The sequence below is a fragment of the Nicotiana tabacum genome, chromosome 3 (genome assembly GCF_000715075.1).
Source record: "Nicotiana tabacum cultivar K326 chromosome 3, ASM71507v2, whole genome shotgun sequence".
Classification (NCBI taxonomy): Eukaryota; Viridiplantae; Streptophyta; class Magnoliopsida; order Solanales; family Solanaceae; genus Nicotiana; species Nicotiana tabacum.
The window spans coordinates 151555283-151578245 of record NC_134082.1 but is presented as its reverse complement, the minus strand read 5'-3'; the positions used below and the strand labels follow the sequence as shown (position 1 = coordinate 151578245).

At 35.7% G+C, this 22963-nt stretch overlaps 1 protein-coding gene across 2 annotated transcripts; it reads left to right on the top strand.

The window, feature by feature from the left end:
• Positions 1 to 7010: 7010 nt before the first annotated feature.
• On the top strand, positions 7011 to 19608 carry LOC107796353 (uncharacterized). Of its 2 annotated transcripts, none has more exons than XM_016619107.2 (6): positions 7011 to 7146; positions 10560 to 10611; positions 12550 to 12682; positions 15792 to 15987; positions 16578 to 16597; positions 19151 to 19608. In XM_016619107.2, the coding sequence occupies exons 3-6, from the start codon at positions 12567 to 12569 to the stop codon at positions 19179 to 19181; spliced, it is 363 nt and encodes a 120-aa protein (XP_016474593.1). In that variant the 5' UTR covers positions 7011 to 7146; positions 10560 to 10611; positions 12550 to 12566; the 3' UTR covers positions 19182 to 19608. The 2 variants fall into 2 exon arrangements, with proteins under 2 accessions (XP_016474593.1, XP_016474594.1); XM_016619108.2 differs by having other exon boundaries at positions 7079 to 7184.
• Positions 19609 to 22963: the final 3355 nt, after the last annotated feature.

The following is a 22963-nucleotide window of genomic DNA, read 5'->3' as shown; positions in this document are numbered from 1 at the left end:
ATGACCCGACTCTCGAGACCTCTTGGCCTCCCTCTCCTCTTTCTCCCTAGCATGCATACCCTCAATCCTTCTAACAATGCTCACCACCTACTGATAAGAAACATCCATCTCCAACTCACGAGCCATGCTAGACCTGATGTTGGGAATAAGGCTCTCAATAAACCGGCGAACCCTCTCGCGAACAGTAGAAACCAAGGTTGGTGCATGCCTAGCCAAACTAGTGTAACGGACTGCATACTCTGAGACAGTCATAGCACCCTGGTGCAAATGCTCAAACTTTGCGCGCCACGCATCCCTAAGGCTCTGAGGAACATACTCTCTCAGGAATAGATCTGAAAACTGAGCCCAAGTCAGTGAAACAGCCTCATCCGGACTGTCTAACTCATAGGTGCGCCACCACTCATAGGCGGGTTCTCAAAGTTGGAAAGTAGTGAAAGAAATCCCGCTCGATCCTGATATACCCACGGTACGAAGAATACGGTAACACTCATCTAGAAATCCCAGAGCATCATCCGATGCTAGACCACTGAATATAGGAGGCATGTACTTCTTGAACCTCTCAAGCCTCAGCTGCTCATCCTCGGAAGTCGCTGCCCTGTCCTCGGACTGATATCGGACTGCAGGCTATACAGGAATAATCTCAAGGACCTGCTCAACATGCACTCGTTGCTCAGGAGTGCGGGCAGCGGGAGTCTATTCTCCTCCCTCGGCCTGAGACGTAGCTGCAACAAAGGGAAGCAACCCTGCCTGAGCCAAAGTGGTGTACATGCTCATGAACTTTGCCAGAGTCCCTGAAGAGCTGGAGTCGTAGTAGCAATAGGCGTATCAGGTGCCTAGACTCCAGCTGGAACTGCTGGTAGTACCTCGGTGGCAGCTCGCGTAGGTGCTCTGGTTGCACCACGTGTGCGTCCTCGACCTCTACCCCGGCCCCTACCTCTAAAGACTGCAGTAAGGGGCGCGGGTGCCTGATCATCTCAGGTAGCGCATGTCCTCACCATCCGTGAGAGAATAGAAGAAAGAAGTTTAGAATTGTGATATCAAAATCTCGCACGACAAGGAAATCAAATGAAGTGGAATTTTCCTAACAGTTGCATAGCCTCTCGTAGATAAGTATAGACGTTTCCGTACCGATCAGCGAGACTCTAATAAACCCGCTTGTGGTCCATGACTCCTATGGACCTAGAGCTCTGATACCAACTTGTCACGACCCCGGTTTACCCTCCGTGAACCATCGTGACAGCACCTAATCCGTACAACTAGGTAAGTCTAATAATGTGGAAAAACAAACCAATTTGTGGAAGAAAATAATTTAAAATAGAAATGGAGTAATAAAATAGAGTTTAAAAGTGCCGCTCGACATACACAATATTTAACTCTCAAAAAAAGAAACCAATACGTATTCACAAAACCCCGGAAACCCATGAATCACAAGCTAAGGATACTACATAGTGCTCTAACTCCAGAATAGTCTAAAACAAAGTAAATACGGAAGGACTGTAACTACAAGAGAGAAAAGAGAGACTCCTCGGTCTGCGGACGCGGCAGATATACCTCGAAGTCTCCGGGGGGTCGCCTCGCCTCAAGGGTGATAGGACTGAGTCAAAGTACCTAGATCTTCACATGAAAAACATGCGCAAAAAGGGCATGAGTACACCATAACGGTACTCATTAAGTGCCAAGCCTAACCTCGGTCGGGTAGTGGCGAGGAAGGTCAGGGCCCTACCGAGGTTAAATAAAATATAAAGTTCGATAGTGTAGAACATAACAGTATAAATAAGTACATCCGTAAAAGTAACACAAGATATAAAAGGCAACAACAACTATTACAGAGGCAAGGTAAACACATAAAGAAATACGGCTCAACACCAAAATAACAATCGGGGATCTCCCAGAATACCGTCCTGTAGTCCCGAATATACATATCGAATGGATCTCCCGGGATCCCGTCCCGTAATCCAACTCATAGTGCACGAGGATCTACAGGAATCCCGTTCCGTAGTCCCAAATGTAAATACCCAGTACTGGGGGATCTACCAGAATCGCATATCCGTAGTCCCAAATGTAAACATACAGGGGGGAGCTACCATAATCCCACATCCGTAATCCCAATGTAAATACACAACAACAACAGGAAAATATTCAGAGATGTCAAATTTCATATTAAGGCAAACAAGTAGTTCTAGCCTAGCATGTTGTACAGAATTCAGGTAAGGCAGTTTGAGCAATTAAAGCAATTAAACATGCTTTTCTAAGCTAACAACATGCTTAATAGTGCAAGTAATAAAAATAGGAAAAAAAACTTAATAGCAATTACTTAATGAAAAATTGGATTTCCAACAATTAGCACAAGTACGCACTAGCCACCTCACGTACAAGACATCTCAATTATCAAATATACCAAATCCTAAGGGGAAAGTCCCCCACGCAAGGTTAGGCAAGCCACTTACCCCCGAACCGACTCAAAATCAATCCGAAGCCACGCTCTTGCCAAGAGTACTCGACTCCAAATGGCCCAAATCTATTCAATTCAATTTCATAATGTAAATAACACTTCAAGTAACTGATTCTACAATTAAATTCTAAGCTAATACGTGAAATTAGGTAAAATGACCAAAACGCCCCTCGGGACCACATCTTGGAATCAGGTAAAATTTACATTTCCAGAATATTCACACTCTTACGAGTTCAGTCATACCAAAAGTACCAAAATCGGACCTTATTTGGTTCCTGAAATCATTACTCAAAGACCTCTAATTAGTCAAACCCTAACCCACAATTTACCACTGATTTTCCTTAATTTTTCATGCTTAAATTGATAAAATTCATCCCAATAACGAGTTTGGCAACCAAAGACCTTACCCCAATGAACTCCTCTGAAAATACCTCTTGAAAAGTGCTCCCCAAGCTTCTTCCCGTTTGAAAAGAGGTGAAAAATAGCTAAATTTCGCGAAGGAAAGTATTTATATGTTTCTGCCTAGCGATTTCCGCATCTGCGGTCCTGGGACCGCTTTTGCGGACCAACGGTCGCATCTGCGACTTCTCATTAAATCCCCTTTTTCGCTTCTATGATAGATCTTCCGCACATGCGGTCTCGCAGGTGCGATGCCCTTCTCGCACCTCCGGCTCCTGTTGGACCTCCCCAAATTCCGCTTCTGTGATTGATCCGCTGCTTCTGCGGCTCCGCACCTGCAGTTCCACACTCGCAGGTGCGGTTATGACAGAAAACTAGCTGAAGCTGCAACTCCAAACTCTAAACTCCAAAATCCTTCCGTCAACCATTCGAAATCATCCCGAGGCTCCCGAGACCTCAACCAAAGGTACCAACAAGTCTAATACCACTGTCCAAACTTATACCAATCCTTAAAACACCTAAAACAACATCGAAACGACGAATCAACCACGGATTCAAGCCTAAAAATTCCAAAACTCTAAAGATATTCTTTCGATCAAAAAGTCTATCAAACCTCATCCGAATGACCTGAAATTTTGCACACACGTCACATTCTACATTACGGAGCTACTCCAACTTCCAGAATTCCATTACGACCCTCGGATCAAAATCTTACTATCGAACCGGAAACTTCAAAATTCAACCTTTTGGAATTTCAAGCCTAATTAGCTACGGACCTCTAAAACACAATCCGAACACGCTCCTAACCCTAAAATCACCCCACGGAGCTAACAGAACCATCAAAATTCCATTCCGAGGCCGTCTTCACATTGTTCTGACTACGGTCAACTTTCTAACACTTAAGCTCTCATTTAGGGACTAAGTGTCCCGAAACTCTCCGAAACTCGAAATCGAACAAATCAAAATAGTAGAAATAAACATGGGGAAAGCAGATGATAGGGGATAAGGGCGTAAATTCTTAAGACAACCGGTCGGGTCGTCACAAGTTCATCTTGATAATGCTGGTTTATATCCAAGCTGGTTTAGCATTGAATACCTCCTATTAATGGCTAAACCATTGCTTATGAGAACAAAGTTCCATGTGTTGGTCTAAGATTTTCTAAATTACATATAACAACACTTGTATGCATCATAACAACAATATATGATAAGTCCTCCCTTCACAATTGGTTTAGGATCAGAAACCAAATATTTTTACTATCTTTTGTTGCGTGGTATATGATTAATTTCTCTACCATAATACACAAAGATATGTTTTCCAAAAGATGATTAGGGATGTATGTTAGTTTTTTTAACATTTGGGGGGATGGAATAAACATCTGAAAAATATGCTATATGAATTGAATTATCATTAATATGATCCTCACTTAGAAGATAATTCAAGTCGAATGCCAGAAGCATTTGCTGATCTAAAATTAAATATCATATTTCAGCTGCAAATGCTCCTATTAAAATTAAAGTCCCTGAAGGATAGAGTTTACTGTACACGCATAAAGCGTAGTAAATCGATCGGTTCCAAAGTTAACAATCCTTGAAAAATGATAGGAGCAAATGATCATAATGAGGAGGAAATGAGCTCTAGAAGAGCTCACGGCATGACATTTCATGAAACTCCAGAAGAAGTTCAGTTACCTGAAAATAAAGGAAGTTTTGAGATCTCAACAAGTTATGCTGCTTAGGAACCGATACAAAATTATCGTCGACGATATATTTGATACAATATAGTGCACAATATTGTAAAAGATTGTGAGGATTAGACATGTAGTCCGAGCACTTGGATATGTCATGCCATTTAAATGCAAGGCATAACCTATATGGCTCATTTGATTAAGTATATATAAAGATCCCTGAAGGATTTAAAATGCCTGAAGCATATAATTCAAAGTCTCAAAAAATGTACTCGATTAAATTACAAAGATCTTTGTACGGTTAAAGCAATCTGGGTGCATGTGGTATAATCGCCTCAGTGAAAATTTGCTGAAAGAATGTTAGATAAATGATATTGTTTGTACATATATTTTTATAAAGAAAATGTCATCAAAATTTGTTATGCTTATTATTTATGTTGATGACATAAATTTTATTGGAACTCCAGAAGAGCTCCAAAAGGGTCTTAAAAATGCTTTTACATGGACAAAGTATACCCATTAAGTACACCAATGGATATTCAATCACTTGAAGTGAATAAAGATCCGTTCCAACCTCTAGAAGAGGATGAAGAACTCCTTGGTCCTGAAATACTCTATCTCGGCGTAGATGGTGCACTTATTTATTTTGCTAATGCTAACAAAAGTGGTGCAGATCGTATTGGTTATGCAAATGCAGGTTATTTATCCGATCCCCATAAAGCTCGATCTCAAACTGGCAAGCAGGGAGTGCGTATGATTGAGATAAGTGATTCATTCGAGAAACATGTGAGTTGGAATGTGATAAAAGATTCACAATATTATACGGAGACAATGTTGCATGCATAGCCCAATTAAAGGAAGGATTTATAAAAGGAGATAGAACGAAAAATATTTCACCATAATTATTCTAGACACATGATCTTCAGAAAAATTGTGACATTGATGTGCATCAAATTAGTTAAAGTGACAATCCAGCATATTGTATTTACCAACTTCAACTTTTGAGAATATGGTATACAAGATTGGAATGCAGAGACTCAAATATTTAAAATAAGGTTTTCTTTAGGGGAGTAAAATGCGCGTTGTACTCTTTTTCCCTTACTAAGGTTTTTCCCACAGGGTTTTCCTTATAAGGTTTTTAATGAGGCAGCCAACAATGTATATTACTAAATATGTGTACTCTTTTTCCTTCACTGGAATTTTTTCCTACGGAGTTTTTTCTAGTAAGGTTTTAATGAGACATAATATCTTTTAATGAACATCCAAGGGAGAGTGTTATGAATATATTACATTATGGATATTCACTTAGTACTCCGTTGTAAATAAGCTTCCTGAAGAAGCTTATCCATATGGGACTCCGCCGTAAATATGTTTATCTATTTAGTACTCTATTGGAAATAAGCCTTGAAGAAGCTTATCAATTCGGTACCCGGTTATGGATAAATATTACCCCCGGTCGAAGATGATTCATACCGGGTATAATAAGCTTATCCTTTCGATACTCGGTTATGGATAAACATTACTCCCGGTAGAAGATTATCTATACCGGGTATAATGAGCTTATCCTTTCAGTACTCCGTTATGGATAAGTATTACCCCCAATAGAAGATTATCTATACCTGGTATAATGAGCTTATCCTTTCAGTATTTCGTTATGAATAAACATTAATCTCAGTAGAAGATTATCCATATATGGTATAGTAGCAGCTTACACAACAACTTTCTTTCTTCTATAAATAGAGGAGATTTCAGTTTATTATGTACATCAGTTTGAATTCGAATAATATATCAGTTTCTCTATACTTGTCTTTACTTTACATTTTTTATTTTATAACAAAGAAGATATTTTGAAAGTTTTCTTAGAGAATTAGGAGAAAATAAAACTTCACAGGCATGAAGAGGGTGAAGGGTGGGCCAAAGTTTTTGTTTTTTTAGTAACAGTAGAAAAGTGGAGAGAAAGGAAATAGTTGTAGAAAAATAAAGAAAAAGAATAAAATGTTATAAATAGAATTTTATTTATGGTGAATGTCTATATTTAGAGAGATTGTAGGGTTCGTTACTTGGTGGCTAAGTCACCCTCTTCCTATAAAATAGAGGGTTCTACCCCATTGTAATTCATCCCATATCAATAAGAATTTCCTCGCTCTCTCCACTTTTCTCTCCAATACTCCTCTTCTTCTTTTATTATTTTATAACACGTTAACCAATTGAGTAGAAACTTTGGGATTAACATAATGATTGTCAATTATTCTATGAACTTCCTTCATGATTAAATTCTGGATTTAAGGTAAGTATTTTACTTTTCTCTTTCAAATTCTTGACATTCTATAATTTGATTTTAAATACAAGTAAAGACAGATAAATTTTGTTTTCAATTCTAATGGAGTTTGAAAGAAATTATAACCATCCAAAGTGGTAAAATTTTGATGTATGATCAATTTTGATTCCTCTTATTTTTTTCCTTGTTATTAATAAGGCAGAGCTTGGGGTCGTCAGGGGCATCTTGGGGAAGATGTGAAGGGTTATTCTGGGAAACTTGGAGGCGTATATCCCTCAAAAAAATCGCTGCCCTAACACAGCTGGGAAGTAAATTTCTTTTTCTCTCAGGTGATCTGCTTTTCCTTGCACTTCGGTGGATTATTGTGGTACTTATATTTCTTTCTTATCTTCTACTTGTTATCTTCTAAAATCGAACACATCAGAAAATCATAAAGTGAAATTTTAATTTGGAACTGATCTCACTGCCTTTTCTATTCTCTGGAATCAAACTTGACTGTAAAACCTAGCTTTGTAGCAAGAGGAAACAACGTAACTTTCTTAATCTAAAGTCTATTGTCACCCTTCTCTTGGACTTTTGGGTAACTATTTGATGTTAAGCTTGAATTTTTTCCTCCACTCTCTTTTTTTTTGCGTTCAAGATTTTATTGAAGAAGAATTGGGTAAAAGTCCTTAGGCAAAACTATTGTGTTTGATAAATTTCTTAAAAGAAACTAATTTTTCATTGAACTTCCAGATTTCTTTTCTGAAGGAGTAGGCTGGTTAGATATTTTTTTCCCAACTCACCGACATTCATGTTTGCAATTTCCAATAGATCTGGTAAATTATTTGCTATAGATTTTTCATGTTGTCTTATTTAGATATAAGAATTCGATAGCATCAAATTCATTTTACTTCACACCGGCCTCAAGTGGCCTGTCATTAGCTAATTCCAGTGCAATGTGAGAATAATTCTCTAGATGAACATTTATCATGAAAAAAAGTTACAAGTTCAACAATGGCTTGCTTTCGATTAAAATATCATACATGGTGAAAACATATTGTAATTTGGCAGCATATGACTGTATACTTTCTTCAGATCGATTACTTCAACTAAAATTAGTAGAAGTTAACTGAAGAGATTAGCTGCAAACGAGATAAAAACCTTATGAAATTATAGCTCATAGAGTCAATTGAATCATAAATGAATGAGAGAATACTGTTAAATCAGGAACAATTGAAAGAAATTTTCACAAAAAAAAATGTAGTTGCTGATAATGGAAGTAGGCTTGCTAAATAATTAAATACAATTTAAATATGCACACTTAGGATCATCTGCTCATTTAATACTCGAAAATTAATTTGTGAAATGAGCAATCCATGCCTAAACTTCTATAGCTAACAAGATAGATAAGTAGAGTTTGTGAAACTAATTACCTGGCTTGTTCTGCTTCTATGTAGGGTTCATTTTTTAGTTAGTCCATTTGTGGCTATCTAGGAAAACTTCAAACAATTTCTGCATCTTTGGATTAGAGGTCAACTTAAGAGTTTTTCCAAAATCCTTTAGAAGTGAACCTCTTTTTGATTAGTGAAATAAGTATTAGGTCTGGTTCTTGGATATGAACTTTCTGAGTAGCAAATTAGTAGTAGAATATCTTCTGCTTTATGTTGATCTCAGGTATCTGCTAAAAATAATTTATGCTTCTGAATGAAAATTAGTAGAATAATTGAGATAGGGCAGAAGTAGAAAATTTATTTCGCTGACTCTTTTGGTTTTCCTTTTTTTTTTTGAATTGCTATATATTACGCTTCATTTTAGGTCAGGATGTTTTAACATTGTGGCTGTTCATACAAGTAATTCTGTTTATTGTTCTTTTCTGTCCATTTGTTTGCTGCAATTTTTTGCAACTCAGTGGCACTCTTATGATGTATCGTCAATTTATGAGTAGTCTCTCTTTCAGGTTGTGTCTACAGATAGAAGTTGTATTTATTTTTTCTACTTTTTCCTTACCTTTTTCCTTATTTTTGCTGTAAAAACCATATATCTTTTGCCGTTCTTGTCTGCCATGATGAAGATATAGTATATACTACACATGAACAACTCATAAACATGCATGTGCGGTTATATCTGACTCATGCTGCAGAATATGCGATATTAATTCGAATTGTCAATATCGGACCATGTGAGAATACATGTTCCCGCAAATAAATTCCGACCACTACAACATTTGACCACCCCGGAACAATGTGGCCTAGACTAGTAAAAAGTGTGGCCTTTGATCAAAGGCTACACTTTTCGACTTTAGGCAACGCTTTATTTGGGGTGGCCAAAACAAGCGTAACCTTTGACCTAAGGGCATGCTTTTCAATTGTTTCCTTACAAGCCACGCTTAAAAGCGTGGCTTATTAGATAACAAAGACAACGCTTACTACACCCAATATGGCAACACTTTTATACCTTACAACTACACTCTGAAAGCGTGACCTTTGTTACCTTATAGGCCACACTTGTTAACCGTGGCTTCTAAAGGAACACTTACAAAGCGTAATCTTTGCTTATATGCATGGTAGACGTAGAAACATATGGTCACACTTCTAAAGCGTGGCTATTTTGGCTAAGGTATACAATTTATATATTTTTTTTTTTAAAATTTACATTTTGCATATATCCTGTAATTAGAGTTATTTCAAGCATATGCATTATTATCATATATTTTGATGATATAAAGAACTAAATGAGCTAATAAGTACCCAAAAAAAAATTCAAATTAATACACATAACAATAAAACAATGAGTCAAAATGCCCATTAACAATAAACTTTACAAAAGTGAATATATTCATATAGTATCATGAGTATTAGACAACCTAATTATCCAAAAATTCTTCGCATTCACATTAAGATCAAATTGACTTTCCTCCACCATTTCGAATTGCATCATCCACATTCTCCTATACATAAAAAGAAATAATAATCAAATAGAAACTAAACTTTGATCGTTCGTCAAGAAGAACAAAGACTAGGATAACAATAGTAGCACCTGTTTTGCATATTTCTTCTAACATATCAATAAAAATTGAATAATGAGTAACCATGCAATACAAGAAAACTTATAATTACCAGTTCACTTTTTTTTTTTTTTTGAGAAGGTAAATGTTATTAGCAGTTCACTTTATGAAAGCTTAGGAAGAGAAGAAGTCCATGTTTGGTTTTACTTTGATCTTTTATGTGGCTTTTGATCAGTGTGTTCAAAAGCTGATCCACATAATTGCATGTTATGTGAAAGTATTACTTCTTAACCTTTAGATCATATTTTCAAAGTAAGAACAGTGGAAACACAATTTTGTTGACAAAAGAAGATACTACTCAACTTATTCTTATCCTAATCAATAGAGGGTAAATAGTTTAGTTTCTTAGATATGGTGTTAAGAAAGAACCAGGCAACCAAAAGTCCACTCTCATCTGCAGGCCGTCTTGCAAACTGGCCATTAACAGTCGTCTCGAAGGACAATAGAGCAAAGACAACAATAAGTTGAAACTCGCCACATTTAGTGGCTAATCTTTCTATAGTTGCTAAAATTACTCTAAGATCTACATCACCTAATTCAAGACAAAATATTTCGACAATAAACTCAATACAAAGTAGAAAGCATTTAAGTTTGGTGGAAATGTGGAGTCTAAATACCTTTTCACGAATTGGACCATGGGTTGATCCAGAAGAGTGTGGAAGATTTTGGCCTCTTACAGCTGTGTGCTACTTGCAGGTGAATTGTGCGAGAAGAAAGACTTTAATCCCATCTCTACTCAGCTTTCAAGGTACCTCAGTTAAGCTTTCATATATTTGTACGATTGCTTATCTCCTTCTCTTTTCCCTTTTTGCTTGATAATGACTTCTCAACTTCTGAGATCTTGAAGTTCAACTGTGTAAATACTCAAGAATTTGAAAATTTTAACTTCTTATAATTCATTCTACCGAAATTAGTCAATTGAGTTGGGAATTTTTGAATTTAACTTTTCTACCGAAATTAGCCAATTGTGTATATAAATCTGAGTTGGGAAATTTTGAATTTAACTTTGTGTGAGATCCATTAATAAAAGTTTGAATCTTTTTGGCAAATTCTTAAAGTATTGTTGAATGAATGAATGAATGAATGAATCAACCATTCAAATCTGAGATAATTTGATTTGAACTGGGCGTGAGATGCACTGAAGAAGTTTGAATCTTTTGTAGGATAAAGTTTTGGTAAATTCTTGGGTTATGCTGATTGAATCAATCTGTCATTCTGACTCAGATAGTTTGAGTTGAACTGGGTGTGAGATGCACTGAAGAGAGTCTAAACCATTATGCATCCCATAGGATATTTTTCCCTGGTGAATTTTGCTGGTTGAATCAATCCTCGGTAGAAACTTTGAATCTTTATGCATTTATGGAAATCTTTTTGGTGAATACTTAAGTTATGTTCATAGAACCATATTAACTGAGATAGTTTGAATTGAACTGGATGTGAAATACATGGAAGAAAGTCGTCTTCTTTAAGCGTTTCTTGGAATTGTTTTGGTAAATTCTTAACTTCTGTTGATTGATTTGGTCCTCCTTGTAATTGAGATAGTGGGTAACCAACAATGTTAACAAAAGTCATTGCTCCGTCACTTAAGGTGATGATGCGAGGGTTTAGTGGTTCCTCGGTGAAGCCATGCATTTTAGAGAAGTTTGTGCTTCAAACAATAGCGCACTAAGGGGTTGTTTGGTAGGATGCATTAGATAAGTTAATGCATGCATTAGCTTTGTGTATTAATAATACATTGTTTGGTAGACATTTTGAACCTATGCATTAGTTATGCAAGTATTAGTTATACATCCTATTTGGTATTATCCTATGCATAACTAATGCATAAAAAACAATGGTATTAGCAATGCAATGGGTTTTAATGCATGCATTAGCTTAGTTAAAGACAAAATTGTCCTTCAAAATTTATGCTTGATTAAAATATGCTAGTTAGTATATTAATGAAAGTTCAAAATAATCCAAATAGTGAGAAATAAAATTATATCCCTAGTAAATAAATAAATACTTAGCATATTTTCTTTTATATAAATAAATATTTAATTTTATTTTACAATATAGGTAGACAAATAAAATAATTTTTTAAAACTTTTTCATATAAAAACATTTCTCAACATATGTTTCTTTTAAAAAGTTAGAGTGTGGACTAGTTTTGAGGGCATTTTTGTAAACAAACAATTCTTTTAGAAACTGTGCAATGCTTTAATACATCAAACCAAACACTGGATAAGAAATATGTCAGCATAACTAATACCATCATAACTAATGCAAACATAACTAATACCAGCATTACTAATACACCCTATTCAGCATTATTCTTATGCACCCTACCAAACGACTCCTAAGTGATTCTAACGAGAATCAGTCATTTATTTGAGTCTTATCTTTGAGGAGTTGGATTAATATCGACATTATTATATATTGCAAGTTGACATTTATAATTTAATTGCAATTTAATTTTGGTGTACAATTTACAGATGTTAATTTTTTTTTTTTTAATTTCCCGTAAATTGTGTGCTTCACTTATAAGTGTGGCTTTTCTTCTCGCTTTTCACTTCAAACCCCATGGTCCTTATTGCATTTTTGCACTTTTCACCATCACTGGTTCGAGTAACCAGAAAGTTCTATTCTTGTTTTGCTGTCTGCATCTAAGTTTCGCACTCTTATCGTTTTTGGCATTTTTTTGTAGAATTGCAGAAGGCCGTGATGTCGGGGCATGATAACTCAAATGGGTCTTCAGAAAAATCCAGCAGTGGTATGGATGATTTGCCAACTTTCAATGCTGAGAATATGCAAAACAACATGAAAGTTATTTTATACAGGTTGGTTGATACTATCTTTAGGTTCAGTGCAGTGTTTTATAGTCTCTTATGGTTTTACTATTTCTTGAAGATTTCAAATAGTTATAATTAGCTATTCTGGACGTACGTTAATACATACTATGTTGGTGGTCCTCAATCATGTGAGATTGATGTTAGCACAACTGGACTACTGGTTGAAGTTATATGCATTTGTGTTGGAATTAAATCCTTCACTGAGGCATTATTTGTATTCTTTTTCTTATAATCGAGAAATCCTCGAGGTCCAGTGGCGTAAGATTCGAAGCTCGGTGGATAATAGACCTCCCCCTTTACCCTTCTTCCCTTTACCTCTGCAACAGAGTTTGAACCCGTGACGCTTACCTAATCCACACATCACGCTTTGCGCTCTTACCACTAAACCAAAACTTTGGGGCTTATTGATTAACAGGAAGTATCTATGTTAAATTTGTTAATTTTGACCAAGATAATGTTTTAGAGCTCAAGTTCAAACATATGGACTTATTTTTAAGAAGCGCAAGAAGTCCAAGAAGCTCAAGATTGATTTCAAAAAGCCAAGATTCTTTCCTTTTTAAAATATGATTTATTGTTTCTTTACAATAAAGGATTTCTTGTTTCCTTTTATTGGTAGGTTTAGACTTTCTTTATTGTTTTCCTTTTAGAATAAGCATTTTTCCTTTTGTAGGATTTTAGTTCTTTTTCCTTGTAGAGTAGGAATTTTACTTTCCTTGTCTTTAGCTATTTGATTTCCTTATTAGAATATGAATTGTAGTCATCAAAGAAGAGACCCTAGACCTATATTAAAGGTTCTCATGCCTTGTAGAAGGAATTCACGTTTTTGAGATTTGTCTTTATTTGCAATAGAATGTTCTTCTCTATTTTATCTTCTTTATCCTTGTTTTTGTTCCAAGCATGGTGGTGATAGTCTTTATCAGTGTTATCAAAGGCGTGCATAAGCCCTAAAGCGAGGCTCAAAATATGTTGAACGCTTCGCCTCGCTTAGCGTGCGCTTTATTGTTGTCATTAAGGCTCTAAGCATACTTTTCTTGCCAATGAGCATAATCCTGAAAAGGCGATATTAAGCAATTGATATTTTACTTTATCGTAAATTTTCTTCAATTTCTTTGTCCTTATATTTGGTATTCATACTTATTAATATTAGTCTTGGACTACACTTACATATTTGTAGTTTTTCTCCATTTGCGCCTTTCTTCATTAAAGCCCACGCTTTATTTGCGCTTTGCGCATAAGGCCCTAATAGATCTTAGAGCTTTTTTGCGCTTTTCGCCTTTAATGACACTGGTCTTTATCTTGTTTTCAATTGCGTGTGGTGTTTCTTTACCACATTAATTAATTCCAAGTGGTGAATTTAGGAACTTTTTAGTTCTTGATCATTCAAGAACATGTTTCTTGATCTAAATTCGTTCATTTAATATCTTAGAATCAGAACTTTCACTGAACCGGTACAGCCTCAATATTTACTTGTTTTGAACGAATAAATAGTTTTTCTTGTAGTTCAGATCATCATCGTTCACCTCGTTTTTGAATCATCAGATTCCGAGTCCTAAAACTTGAGATACACCGTTTCTTGAAATCAGCCCATAAATCACGTTTTCGTTTCAAGATCTTGATCCTGCTCGATTGGTTCTTTGTTAACTCGAAGAATCGCATCAATTTGCTATCAGAGCTATAATTTGGAGGTCCAGGTTGACGAATTTATCTTGGCCAAGATTATGTTTTAGAGCTCACGTTCAAACATATGAACTTATTTTTAAAAAGCGCAAGAAGTCCAAGTAGCTCAAGATTGATTTCAAGATGCCAAAATTCTTTCCTTCTTAAAATAGGAATTATTATTTCTTTACAAGAAAGGATTTCTTGTTTTCTTTTCTTGGTAAGTTTAGTTTCTTTTCCTTGTAGAATAGGGATTCCTTGTCTTTAGCTATTTCATTTCCTTATTAGAAAAGGAATTGTAGTCATCAAAGAAGAGACCCTAGGCCGATATAAAGGGTTCTCATGCCTTGTAGAAGGAATTCATGTTTTTGAGATTTGCCCTAATTTGCAATAGAGTATTTTTTTCTATTTTGTCTTCTTTATCCTTGTGGTTCCAAGCAAGGTGGTGCTAGTCTTTATCTTGTTTTCAATTGTGTGTGTTGTTTTATTATCACGTTAATTGATTCCAAGTGGTGACTTTAGGAACATTTTAGTTCTTGATCATTCAAGAACACGTTTCTTGATCTAAATTCGTTTGTCTAATATCCTAGAATCAGAGCTTTCATTGAACCGGTACAACCTCAATGTTCACTTGTTTTGAACGAATAAATAGTCTTTTTTATAGTTCAGATCGTCATCGTTCATCTTGTTTTTGAATCATCAGATTCCGAGTCCTAAAACTTGAGATACGCTGTTTCCGGAAATCAGCCCATAAACCACGTTTTCATTTCAAGATCTTGAAATAATATCAAGATCTCAGTGCTAACGTCTTTTCATCTTTGAGCAATACTTGGAATGATTTTTCTGTATTATGGCTTTTTGGGTTGGGTTCCTTGAGTTTTTATTTTCCAGTGCACTAGACTATAGCTCGTTGCACCTAAGCAGAAAGGAAATATCTGTTACTCTTGTTAAGTGCCATGTGTTACTATAATGGCTTGAGTCAAATATCCGTTCCCTCAATCATCAAAGAAACAACCTAATACCCAACACCAAAAACTGGAGATTATAATGGTATTGATGAATGAATTTTACCTTTATAAGTTACAATAATCGATGAGAAGTAGTTTTTTGAATTATTTAAGAGTTTATACTGGTTTTCAATGCTAATGGAAGTCCTGGTACTATGCTTCTTATTTTGCTTCTACAACAAAACAATCCCAAGTTCATAAACTTATCATATATAAGAAAAACAAAACCAACCTTTTGTGCTGCAATTATCTATCAAGAAATGTCAATACTTGATTATTCAATTGGAACAAAAGGAAGAATGAAAATGTGAATGGAGACAGGCAGTTGATCATCTATGAACAAGTAAAGTTGGGTTCTTTTTGTCTTTCTGAGCTATTATGCTTTTTCCCTGTCATTGGACATTTTCAATTTATATTGAGCATTATGTTGTTAGCCGCACATTCATGGCAATCATTGGTGGTGTCATTGCCGGCATTCTGGGACTTACTAGCTTGACAGGCTTTATCTTTTATTTCCTTGTCATGGCAATAACTTCGGTAGCACTCACAGCAAAGGCCAAGTTTTCAATCCACTCCTACTTTGACAGCTGGAACAGAGTCATACTTGATGGATTTTTTGGCGGGCTTATGGTACCTCTTTGATTCGATACTTCTAATAAGATGTCTTCTTTGTGTATTTTCGTTTGTTCTAATACTTGATTAAGAATCAATTCATCTATTGCCTGCCCAACCACCCCTATGGGAGAAAATATTGTAAAATTTACTTTCATTTCAAAATCATAATTTTTTTTGAAAAGCCCTGATTAATTTACTTTACCCTGCCTTATTTTTTCTCCCTTATTACCCTTTTGGAAATTTTTCTCATTCATTTTCCCGGTTATGAATTCTTCCCAAATCTTTTCAACTTTTATTTCTTCAAATTTCTCTTGCAGTTAACCAATTACTGGATCATATTATCTGTATCTTAGTGATATTTTATTGGTTAGAATCATGTTTATCAGTATTCCTATAGATCTTCGTCAATTATTTGGGGAGATGAGATTGATTTCTATCTTGGTAGAGCCTATGTTGTACCTTCTTGTTTTAAGGTAGTATCCAGCATAAAAATTTCACTGCTTGATTGCTGAGAGGAATTTGCTGTCTTTGCATGACAATTTGAAATTTAAATTTAGCTTCATATGCTTAATTTGACACTGACTTGACGTTTCTGTTCTTTGCAGTCATTCGTGCTCTTCTGGACGTATCCTAATTTGTTGTAGTCTTTCGACAAATAGATTTATAAATTATTTTATTCCCTCTTGATAAAACTATCTGAAGGTATTTGGCTTATCATCTCCGCCCCAACATGTATGTCTTTTGCCAATATTCTCAAGTTTTACTTAAGTAACAAGATAGGGTGTAGAGATGACCATGCAGATGTTATCAGGTTATAGTTGGGAACATGTTATCCTCTACCTCCCCTCCTCTGCCCTAGGAAATAACCATATTCTGTCTTTTACCTTTGCTTCTTGGACAAATTGTTTTGGATAAGTTTAGTTGAGAAAAGAATTGTGGGAAACAAAAACATAACTGGATATTTTGTTAACATTTATAGTGCTCTCAAATTTTTTTGAGATGATAACAGTTTTATATATTCAAAAGGCACAAAGGCTGTGCTGGCCATAATTACAGGATGTTGTACCAAAATATACATCTAAAATTTCTATCCTATTACAGGGATCCTAGAACATCTATTATAGCTTCTGGATCCTCTGTATAATCCTGCTTACAGGGATCCTAGAACATCTATCCTATTACAGGGATCCTAGAACATCTATTATAGCTTCTGGATCCTCTGTATAATCCTGCTTACACCAAAATAAAACAACAAAGAGTCCATTTTTATCTTCTGAATTGAGCTGCCCTTGTCTCAAAACACCTTGAGTTCCTTTCTTTCCAAATAGACCACCATATGCAAGCAGGAATTAAATCCCATCTGTTCTTCTGAGCTGAGGGACTACTCCCCTTATTCCAACATGACAACATTTCCTTTGTGTTGTTTGGCATGACCCAGTGTACCCCTGCTAGTGCTAGAAATATATTCCAAACTTGTACTGTCACTGAACAATGTAAGAAAAGGTGATTAATAGTTTCTGCCTCCCTTCCACATAGATGACATCTGGAACAGAGTGGTAGACCCCTTTTCATCAGGTTATTTTCTGTTAAACAGGCCTTTCTAGCTACCAGCCAAACAAAACATGCCTCTTTATAAGGAGTCTTTACTTTCCAAATATGCTTCCAGGGCCAAAACTCAGTTATAACGTTAGTTTGATTGATCGCTTGATAAGAAGATCTAACAGAGAAACTACCTGACTTGTGTCCCAGCCCCCAAACCTTGTCATCATTCTGAGTGACACCTGTGAATTGATTGATTTTGTTGAAGAAGTCTGCAATTCTAATGATTTCCCATTCATTCAATAATCTCCTAAAGGTGAGATTCCACCCTTGGACAGACCAAACTTCATTGATGGTGGCCTTCTGTTACTGGTTTATAATGAAAATGTCTGGATACATTGTCTTCAAAGGTTGCTGCCCCATCCAATTATCTTGCCAGAAGAAGATTTTTTGCCCATTTCCCACTCTATGATTGATTTTATTGCTAAAAATCAGCCACAAATTTCTGATGGTCTTCCAAACACTTACTCCATAGACATTGTTCACTGCCTTAGTTTTCCAGGGTCCTTCCTCACCATATTTGTCTGTGATTACCCTCCTCCATAATGAGTGTTCTTCATTTGTGTATCTCTAGAGCCATTTCACGAGAAGGCTTTGATTTTGTTTCTTCAAATTTTTAACTCCCATGCCACCCTGTTTTTTGCTTAAGGTGACAGTTTTCCATTTAACTAAATGGAACCCTCTACTAACTTTGTTGCCTTGCCATAGAAAGTTTCTCCTTAAAAAAATCCATTCTTTTTTCTATCTTTGCCGGGATAGGAAACAATGACATCATATATGTAGGGAGAGCATCTAACACACTATTTATAAGCACTAATCTACCTCCTAATGAGAGGTATTGGCTTTTCCACCTAGCAAGCCTCTTCTCACATTTTTCCAGAACTCCGCTCCATATATCAATGGATTTACTTTTTGCCCCAGAGGCATTCCAAGATAAACAGTTGGGAGGGTACCTATTTCACCTCCAAGAATCTCAGCGAACTGCTGAATTTGTTGAGGTTCATTAACCGGATATATTAAACTTTTCCTCCAGTTTATGTGGAGTCCTGATATCCCTTCAAAAATTGTCTAGACTACTCTTAACATCCTTATCTGATCTGTCTCAGCATCACAAAGAATGATTGCGGTCGTCTGCATAAAGGAGATGAGTGATCTCCAAACTTCCCCCTTGTCTGTTGCTAACCTTGAATCCCCTGATCCAGTTGTTCTGTTGGGCTGTTTCAAGCATATTATTCAGCCCTTCCATAGCAATAATAAATAGGAAAGGAGATAACGGATCCCCCTGTCTTAGACCCCTGTATGATGGAAAGAAACCTTCTGGACTCCCGTTAACCAAACACTGAAAATCTTGCTGTGCTTATGCAAAATCTGATGCAGTTAATCCACTATAGCGCTCTCAATTTTTTTTTCATAGAAAATTATTTCTTAACCAACCAAATTGAAAAAACAAAGGAGAGGCCGTAGCGGTGCCAATATTTTCATTGCATTTCTTGTGTGGGTTTTATGTATCTTTACCATATCGTCCCTTGCATCGTGTTGCATCGTATATGCATTCCTGTAATTCCTTGACATGCAAAAGATTCGCATATGACATTGTGCATATATTCTGAGGATACCTTCCCATGCGAGATGAAGACCTTTGCTATCCCAAGAAGATGCTATAGACATTTTCAAGTTCAAAGTGGTGGGTATTCAAAGTTTGCACCCATGATATTTTCGTTCTATTAAGCTTGCAAGAAAGTTTTAGAGTTGGGAGTAGTTGAACATTTGATCTTGAGAAAAGTTTTTGGTCAGATAATTTATATTCAGGGTTTAAAAGCTCAAGTAATTGCATAAGCAGTTGAACATTCCATATCACTGCTGATCTAGTGATTTCCTTTCCCCTTCTACTACCCTGCCATAAAGCAGCTGTATTTTTTAATAAGAAAAGTTGCAAATTTAAGATGTTTTTCAAGAATGTAATTACATCAACATATATTACCTGGTATTTATCAATGGTATGTATCTCCACTGATGTGGAAATAGATTGCCAGATAAGATCTGCCTGAGAGTTGTAGGGTGTAATGATGCCTATATCTTCCTCCAATATACCTCTACTCAACAACCTACGCACTATCTGTAGGCCAAAATCATTATGCAGAAATTGTAGCTTAATATATTTCTTGTGATCCGATGCTAATGGTCATTAATGTTCACGAAAGAAGCAAGAGACATTCATACCTCAGCAATGATATTTACTTCCATTGGGTTATAGAGAGCTGGTAATCTTAGTGAAATCTAATTGTTCAGGTTCAACAATTGAGCCTTATACTGTTCTTAATAAGCACTACTATGGTTTACTTCCATTGGGTTATAGAGAGCTGGTAATCTTAGTGAAATCTAATTGTTCAGGTTCAACAATTGAGCCTTATACTGTTCTTAATAAGCACTACTATGGTTATACTTTTGACTACAGATTGGCTTTTGGAAAGGTAGAAAATATAGGTTTTGATTGGATTCCGCAGTCATGTGGTTTGTTCTTACTTTCCGATGCCAATAAATTTATGTATTGTACAAAAAGAATTGCAGTTTTTCAATGCATGATTGAATTGAGATGCAGCTAAGGAGAGAGGCCCTGTGAATTTCTACAATTAATTCAGGCTAAAATCGAGCTTTAGGGTGTGTTTGGTATGGAGAAAATGTTTTTCAATTTTGCTATATTTGGTTAGTTTTTTCATGGACTTATTTTCCTCCAATTGATTGGAGGAAAATAATTTGCCTACCAAAAGAAAGAAAATATTTTCATAACTCTTTTGCAACATTCCTTATCCTCCACCTTCCCTCAACCTCACCCCACCCTTACCCCCCACACTTAACCCCCACCCTGCCCCCACCTCTTGCCCCTAACTTTGCCATTGTCACCCCGACTTACTATCCTTCCTTGTCCTTATCCATTTGTGTCTTGTAGTGTTTGTCTAAATTATATATTTTTTAAAAGATACTTTCTGCCACCTAACCAAATACAAGAAAATCACTTATTTTTCAAAATAAAAATAAAAATTCAGAAGAATATTTTTTCCTTCATACCAAACATCCTTAGAATGCAATTTAATTCATATGAAGCCACGTGAGGCCCTCACAAGTGAAGCAAGGTTCAAGAATACAAGAAAAATATTGTACGAACATATTAATGCTTGTATAACATGGCCCGGGGGTACATAGACGTATGAATATTAAGGTGTGTTAAGAATGGAAGATGGAAATTTTGTTCTTAGAGCTAACAAAATGATCGTTAGTTGATTTTCATTTTTATATACCAAAAAACACTCTAGGTGATTCTAATACGTGAACCGTGGGGAGGGGGGCACCTTAATATAATTATTAGTATATAATAAACCTTTCGGTCTATTTTAATTGATTTTTTTGGTCTTTTTTTGTAGTTCATAATATTTAATTTTTTTTAATATCAAGAAGGAATTAACTTCTTTCTCCAAAATTATTTTTGGAGTAAAGAGTCTAAGAATATTTGTTATATCTCCCATGAACAAATTAAGGTTAATCAATTTTATTATTAATTAATGTTAAAAGTGAATTTTTTAATATGTATGAAAATAATCAAAAATTCAATTAAAGTGGACAAGAGAAAGTAGAAACTAACATTTAATGAACTTAGAATGTTGAAAGCAGTTATGGTGATATTCACCAAGCATTTCGGGCAAGGACGTGTCGCGTCCAAAGCAGCATCCAAAAGTGAGCTGCCAAGCATCAAAGCATGCAAAAGCAGTGAAGTGTAGATGTAGCGCCAACCTTCGTGTCCCGCAATCTATCTGCATAGAATAGGAGAATGCAAATTAATGTGATAATATTAATTATCACAATAAAAAATTAACAAGTATCAAATTTTAAGATAAAATTAATTAGATTAGTTAATAACTAATTGTTCTTTTTTTTTAATTTGAATTAAAAATAATTAAATACCATATATTTTTAAGAAAATTATTATATTATAAAAAATGTTGATAGGTTTTTTTATAAAATAATAAAAGGCTTATCTCTTTATACTTTTGATGTCTCGATCCAAATTTCATTTCAAATCGTGATAGCGCCCAACACCCTAGTTAGGCAAGCCAATCCTAACAACTAGTGAGTTCTCAATTATTTTATTTAAACGTTTCCAACATTCACTTAACTTATATTTAAACCAATCGAAAATCAACAATTGCATAACAATAGAAATGCAACCCCAAGATGATAGTCTACAGTGTGTGCCAGGAACTAGTGTCACAAGTACTAGGGCAACTAATAGAATATACAAAATACCGTTATCCTACTGCCTGAAACAGAATAGACAGTACATAACAGCAACAAAAGAAGAGAACTCCGGTATGCTGCTGAACGACTCAGGAGGGACAGCTCACTGTGAGATCTCGATCAGGAATCAGGAACGCACACCAGAGGGGTAACTAGATGCACCTGCCTCAGATCCTGTACAGTTAAGTACAGAAGCGTAGTATGAGTACATAAACAACATGTACCCAGCAAGTATCCAACATCGAAGAAGTAGTGACGAGGGATCGATTTGACACTTACTAAGGTCAATATCAATAATATATAAGGCTTACACAAAGCATGGTTAACATGATTATAATAACAATCTCAGAATAAAGGAGAAAACGATATATCAATTTCAGTCATGTCATATAACAATTTGTACTTCAAAGCATTTAAACAGAGTAAGTCATGGGCAAATTCCACATAAGTAGCATGCACACATTATGTCGAGGTCATACGACCCGATCCAACATAAAAGTAACTGCGCACTGCCAGAGGGTCGAATGGCGCGAACCATAGATACATCTATTTATATCGAGGCGATCGGCTTGATCCACAAATAGCAATTTTTATGAAGAAGGCACATAACAACACATTTATAGTCAAGTAAATTCATACAAGTTCCCAAGTAAGTGCGTACATTCATTTATATTTATTTTTCAACTCCTAACATGTCCTAAGTGATCTCATTAGAAACCAAGAACATAAGCATTTACAAGTATGACATGATACATGTCCTAAACTACCCGGATATTTAGCATGATAGTAGCTACGCACGGACTCTCGTCACCACGTGCGTACGTAGCCCCCACAGACAATCACATACATTTATTTAATTTACCTAGGGGTTTATTTCCTTCTTACGAGGTTAGAAAGGAGATTCACCTTGCTCCAAAGCTTAGTTTCATGTGTTCAATTAATCAATCGTTAGGCTTGATTTGGTTATAGCTGATATGGTTTGTAGTACAGATTGAAAGGGATCGGGGTAGGATGGTAATTTCAGTAGTTTCAGGGGTATTTTGGGATTTAAAATCTTAAAAAATGATTAATTTGAGTGCTTCGTCCACTAAGCACTAATAAT